At 43.3% G+C, this 6,940-nt stretch overlaps 1 protein-coding gene across 1 annotated transcript; it reads left to right on the forward strand.

Annotated features, from left to right (window-relative positions):
* Positions 1-1,587: 1,587 nt before the first annotated feature.
* Positions 1,588-6,701, forward strand: kek2 (leucine-rich repeat, immunoglobulin-like domain-containing kekkon 2 protein). Its single transcript, XM_072302738.1, has one exon. The coding sequence runs from the start codon at positions 2,140-2,142 to the stop codon at positions 4,504-4,506; it is 2,367 nt and encodes a 788-aa protein (XP_072158839.1). The 5' UTR covers positions 1,588-2,139; the 3' UTR covers positions 4,507-6,701.
* Positions 6,702-6,940: the final 239 nt, after the last annotated feature.

Genomic DNA, 6,940 nt, shown 5'->3' on the forward strand with positions numbered 1-6,940 from the left:
AATTTTTCTGCCTAAATCAAGCCACTTTTTTCTCTAATGAGTTTCAAAAATTATGCTAAACGTTATGAAATACGCATCGTTGGACTGATTGAGTTTTTGGACTGACGCTTTCTTTTTGTGCCGTAGTATCTAGATTTATTTTGCGAGGAAAGCTCCGTATTCTTAAAGAAAGGATGCTTGTCATTCGAAATATATTGGAACGCTTACACTTTCATATGATACCTCCTCTGTCGTGAAATAGTTACTTGAGTTGTTGTGACTAGTTGCTGGCCAACCGCCCGCCGTGCCTCGTTGCGCCGCGGCGCCGGGCGGCCGGCCAGCGCGCAAAGCGAAGCGCATCGACCCCTACAAACCTAAGTTGATACTTCAAGCGTTGCGCAGTGCGTGAAGTATCCACTTAGGTTTGTAGGCGCCGGTACGCGATTCGCGCTGATATCACGCCGCTCCTATTTTTAAACTTGCGGAGTCAGCGTTTTTCAACTCTAGATTTCGAAATGTTTACACACTCTGCATAGGATGATTGTCGTTCAAATTGATGAAAAAAAAAAAATATATGTATTAGAGGAAAATAAAATGTGTGGTCTGTGAGTATTAGGGCGGTTCCTTGACAATTTAATTATTTTCAAAGCGCTTCAATTTTTTCTTTCATACTTTGTGCATTTACTGTGCTGCAGTGTGCTTTATGCGCAACCAAATGCTCAACATTGGACTTATTTGACGCTAAAAGATCGGTGTACAAATGATTTAAAACCAAAGATTGCGAGGTTCTTGTTTTCCCCCCCCATTTTTATTCAATTTTGTATTGTTTCTTTCAACACAACAACGGCTCATTGAGATTAATATCTATGCCGTCGCCTGGAAAAGTTAATACCTCTAAATTGAAGGCGCTGTTATGGTCTTTCTGTTGTTGACACAACTTGTAACCTTCCTGCATCTATAGCATTGCTCTCATGCGGCTCTCGTCTCCTTTGCTATCTTCTTTCCTCGCTGTTTTTCTCCCCTGATATTCACTTTCTTCCTGTTTCTCTCTCTTTTTATATTGTCTTATTTTCAACATTAAATGCATATTCTTTCTTTTTTTTCTTTTTTCCACTTCTTGATTGATCTCTCTCTTTTCTATGGTTGTATTTACTATGTTTCCTTAGATCACTTTCAAATAATTTATAACGAACTAACTTAGAACTAGAGCAAGAACTAAGCTTCGTTTTTTTCTGCTCACCTCTATTTCAATTACCTTTGAATTTCAAAGGGTCTTTCGCGTAATCTTTCAATTTCTAAATTTTAAGTACCTTCACTCTCTCTATTTTGGCTTAAAGTCTTAATTCAATTGATTAGACTGACTATAAAACAAGTTTCTCGTTAAGATGGTGGTAAAAATGGAAAGTAAAAATGAAGAAAGGGCTGAAAGAATGGTACTATTTCAAAGATAAATATTGTAGTAAATGGATACATGAGACAAAAAATAATGAAAACGGATTTACAGATTTGAAAGAAGAAAAAATGAGTGAGTTTTATCCTCAATTAACTAATGAAAATACTTTCATCGTAGACAATTTTATCCCTAGCATTTGGATTGTCACTCTAAAATTAAGTTTTGGTCTGTTCATAGGTCACGGGCGCAGGTTTCACCTTCATGAGGATCAAGTCGAAAAAATCCAGAGGACCGTTTTTCCTCATTCCTCTCTCACAGGAATAACAAAGCTGTGCAACGGCAAAATATCTTCACAAATCCTGCACAAACTGGTCTCCTATTCATCTGATCTCATCGAATTTAATTTTAAGCTGTAATTTTAAGAATAGTAATTGTCTATTGAACTCAATGGGTACCTGTCAGGTGTACCACACTATTCAGCTAAACAATGTATAAGTTGATGAATAATTTTTAATTCCAAATTTGTCTATCTAGTCTCAAGACTTCAAACCTAGTTTTTGAAGATTTAAAGATTACTTTTTAAGTTACGAAACAATGAGAACGAGAGTACGAAGAAAGTGATACGTGCGATGGAAGACGGGTGAAGAAGAAGGGAAATACTTTTCAGCCGTACTCGGACGAAGGATCCTGCCACGATGAGCGGCGACCGACGGCGGTACCGAAATCGACCTGATCTTGCAGCGCTCCCCTCGCAGTGCGAATGAACTATGTTGTGGCCGGTGCCGCTGCTTGCGCTAACGTTCGTTAGTCTGTGCACCGCGTGCCCGAGCCTGTGCACCTGCAAATGGAAAGGCGGCAAGCAAACGGTGGAGTGCGTCAACAAGAGCATGACCACCATCCCGGACGGCATAGAGTCCGGCACGCAGGTCCTCGACTTCAGCGGGAACAACGTCCGCTCCCTCGTCCGCGAGAAGTTCCGCCGGCTCGAGCTCGTCAACCTCCAGAAGATCTTCCTCTCGCGCTGCCGCATCTCGCACATCGACGACAAGGCCTTCCGCGGGCTCACCAACCTCGTCGAGCTGGACCTCTCCAACAACGACCTCATGGCCGTGCCCTCCGAGGCCTTCAGCGACTTCCCGTCCTTGATGAAGCTCTCCTTACACGGGAATAACATCCAGGAGATCAAGGCCGGTGCGTTCCACCAGCTCTCCTTCCTGACGAATCTCGACCTGAACCGGTGTAAGATCGACAAGATCGAGGAGAACGCGTTCAACGGTCTCTCGAGTATAGAGTGGCTGAAACTGGATAGTAATCGGCTGACGTCGTTGCCAGGAGCCACGACCCTGCCACAATCCTTGAGCGGTATCACTCTCGAGAACAACCCTTGGGATTGTGACTGTAGGATCATCGGACTACACGATTGGCTTAACAAGACGAGGACGCCCCAGGCTGTCGACCCGGTATGCACGAAGCCTTCCAGGCTGAGAGGCATCCCTTTGAAGAACGTCAAAAGGGATGACTTGGCCTGTTTACCGGATATCGAGCCAACTGCGGTTGAGCTCATAATCTCGGAGGGACAGAATATTTCTCTGAGGTGTGAGGTTAGCGCCATGCCGCAGGCTAGGGTGTCGTGGCTCTTCCAAGGTAACGTTCTGCAGAACGACTCGGTGTTGGAGCCGGGCCTGCATCTGTACTACTTTATCGAGGAAGGCACGTTCGACAAACAAAGCGAGCTTTTTATTTTCAACACGAACGTGGGCGATAATGGTACGTTTATCTGTATGGCCGAGAACTCGGCCGGTAGGAGTTTATCCAACTTCACGATTAGGATTGTGCTCAAAGAGGAGCGGATGGTCGCGGCGCAGACAGTCACTGTCGAGTATTTTGTTATCATCATCGCCGGGACGATATCTATCATCCTAGTGCTCACAATTACCGTTGTTATTTTCTGTATAATCAAGTGTTTCAAACAGAGGAAGCGGAGGCGAAAAACCAAACAACTGTACAATAAAGAAACCATCATCAACAACCACGCTGACTCCGGGTTGACGCAGAAAGCTTGCCTGAGCATAAAAGACTGCGCGCCGCCGCTGATCAAGTCCAACTCGGAGATGATGTCGCTGAAAGCGATGAACGGTTGCGTCGTGATGGACCAGAGGCAGTCCGAGGAACTGACCGTCTTCACCTCCGAGGCTCCGGTCCTGGTGACGAACGACCCGCTAGTCTCCTACTCCCCGATGGTGGGCCCCGCCAGCTCGGAGTACCACCAGATCCTCGAACAGAACCCGGACTTGATCAACGACGCCAAAAGCGTGAGTAACAACGTCCGGTCGAGGAACCACTCTCTGACGATAGAGAACGGGTTCGACTTGAGCAACGTCATCAACCGGGCCAATCTCTCCGGGAGCCTGGCCATCTACGAGGCGGCGCAGAACCCGACCAGTTTCCACCAGCAGCTCCACTTCCTGGGCACGCTCACACCGCCGACCCTTCAGCTCTATTCGCCGGCGGATATCCACCTCATGCCGGGGAAGTTCGTCGACACGGACGGGTACCCGGTGGACTTCGGCCTGCCCAAGCTCCTCACTCCGCCCGCCGGTGGGGTGACCAGCGTGAAACCGGTTGCGACCGGTGTGCCGGCCGCCTACTACCGCACTCTACCTCACAAGCGTCACAACGCCGCCAACCCGGTCAGCAGGTACTCTCGCGAGGCTGAGTTCTTGTCGAGGTCCAACGCAGCCTCCTACGAGCTCTACACGCCGACGGACGTGCGGCATAACCTCGAGGGTTACCCGACCTCACTGCCTGCGGCCACCGCTGCGCCCTTCCCCGAAGTCCCCGCTCCTACACCGTTCGCCGACCCACCGCCGACCAGCCTCGCCTCGCCGAAACCGGTTCTTTCCACCGCGTCCACGTGGACGGAGACGAGCCCTGATTCGGCGCTGAGTGCGAAACCGGCGTCTCCAGCTCCGGGTTCGCAGAACAGTCTGTGCGCTCAATCTATCCTCACCTCTTCTGTCGTTGTAGATAAACCCAAGTCTTTTGCTGTCCCCCCGACCGCGCTCCAGAAGAGCGTTCTCGCCGAGACTCCTGAGGAGAACGGAGAGGGGGAGCAAGAAGCGACCGACGTATGAGTCGGTACGGTAGTTGTGTATCCTTAGGTTCCAAAGCTCAATTTTTTATTCCTATGTCGCTCCTTAGCCCGCCATCGTACAGGAAGCTCCAGCGCACAAAACCCCCTTGGAGTTTATTCAGTCACCACACCATCTCGCGTTCAGCAAAGTTGGTGCTTTTCCTGATTTTTGCACGACACGTTTTTTACGATCATTTGCACCGACATAATATTTTTATATTATTGGGATTGTTAATGGAAGGTGATTTGTGAAAGTAAGGATTGTAATTCGCGCACTTTGAATTTGGATTACCGGTGAACAGCACAGAAAACGCACCGAACTTTCATAAAATGTCTTTCCTAAAGTGGGTAAATTGAGCTTTTCATTTGATTTATCATAAAAATTGGATGTGTTTCATGATCCATTAACGGCTCACACAGCAAAAGTAAGAGATTTTAAATGTGATTTTAAGCACACAGTTTAGTTTTTGCTACGAACTGTTCTTGGCACATCGTCTTTCAAGAAATGTTTTTGGGTCTGCACTTTGATTTAAAATTTCAAAAAAGATCGAAAAAAAGATTGCTCCAGTGAGATGAATTCATATTTGCGGGTTAGGTTTAATATTTGTGAACTAGGCTGAGATTAAGATCAAGGGTAGTAAAGAACGGAGAAAGATTTGAAATGGGGATATATTTCTTTTGTATCCAATCATACAAAATTGTGGACAAATCTACCACTTTAAGGAGCGTCAGAAATTTTTACTTCATTGCTGAGCAGATACATTTGTGAGTAAATTATTTTATTAATGCAATCTCTCATTTTTTATCGTCGTATAAAAGTTTTATTTACTTTGTTTAGAGATTTTTTAAATGATATTTTTATACTTTAGAGAGGTAATTATTTATAATGAATGGTAATTGTATAAACTTCTACCTTTGGCCTTTAGTTTTTATTTGAAAAGTTTTGCTGCTTGTCAAACTGAAATTTTGAGCGTTGGTTGGTGTGACAATCTTCAATGTTCATTTTTCAATCAATCCCTTTTAGATGTCGTTTTCCCTTGGATGACAAATTGTGCTCATTGAGATTTTATCATAGAAAAATTTCGTAGAACACCTTGAATACGTCAACTGCGAAGTCCATTTCATTCAGAAAATATTAAACCAATATTTTGACAACATTTTATTTGTGAGTAGAATGAGTTGACTGCAAATTTGTTCATCAAGTAATTTTGCTTGTAATGCAAGAAGAGCGATTTTTTACTCGCATCTTCAGTAAACTTCATTACCTTCGTTAACTCGCTAAGTTACGGCTATTTTGTTTTGTTCGGAATGAGGTATGGGAAAATTGTTCTATTTTTGAGGTGATTTTATCTGTTCTCCACACGGAAGAAGATGAAGCTATTAGAAATAAATCACGTTCGTAAAATTTAGGTATTTCGTGAAGTTATATTAAACCATTTTGTTCAATCATAGCTATCTGGACTCCGTAAAAACCATACTCTATCCGATCACCATTTATCCAACTACAACACCGTTACGCTCTCTATTTTTCTCGGCAACGTCCCAGTTAAATCAGAAAAACATGCGTAATGTGACTGCAGAGGGAGTATGAGGAGGAATATTTGACTGAATGAAACTTCCAACTTGAAGTGACAAAACTACGCAATGTTTGCCTTTAATTTTTGAAGAAAGGGATAATGAAATCATCTCAAAAATAGAATGCTTACAAACGGATTTACGTCAGTTTTCGGCTACTCTTTATAACCCTCTCCTCTCCAAATAATATTTTGGTTCATGAATAACTAGATCCTGTTCAGCGAAATAAAAATTGGATTTAGACACTAAGCAGAGTTTTCATGAAATAAAAATACCATACCTGTGTACTATTTTCTATTCGTAATTTTTAAAATTATTGTTTTTGATTTCATTGTGAAAAAATTAATGTTGATTGGAAAAGGTTGTCAAAAGGTACACCAACGCAAGCGAGCTTGAAGGAAACGAAATAACTCAGCTGTATATTAATTTCCAAGCACTGTAAAATAAAAGTAGAATTTGTACTATGTTTCAAGCATCCGTTTTACGAACGCGCATTCTACGTTTCCTGAAATACGAATAAAACCACTCCAATAGTTCTTTTCCTCTAGTGTATAAATGAAATATTGTTAAATTGCTAGATTTATAGTTACCTTTAAAAATAAACATTCATTCAAAGTTTTATCATTTGTGTCTTATTTATCTCGCCTGATTATTAATTTTATTTCGTTTGCTCAGCATTCAGGCTACTAAAAATGGGTATTGGCTGGACAATACCAAACTAAGGAAGACTTTTTAGGTACGTGATTTGTCGTCTGTATCAATCCCTTTCCTAAATCTGCGAGCTATCGGCAACTCAAGACTTTCAGGTTTTCGTCGATTACACCCGACATCCTTTTCTTGAAGTGAGAACTACATGAAAA

This window comes from Bemisia tabaci, chromosome 7 (genome assembly GCF_918797505.1).
Source record: "Bemisia tabaci chromosome 7, PGI_BMITA_v3".
Classification (NCBI taxonomy): Eukaryota; Metazoa; Arthropoda; class Insecta; order Hemiptera; family Aleyrodidae; genus Bemisia; species Bemisia tabaci.

Excerpts from the sequence above, each read along its gene's own strand:
- kek2 (XM_072302738.1), top strand. The coding sequence starts at position 2,140 with ATGTTGTGGCCGGTGCCGCTGCTTGCGCTAACGTTCGTTAGTCTGTGC.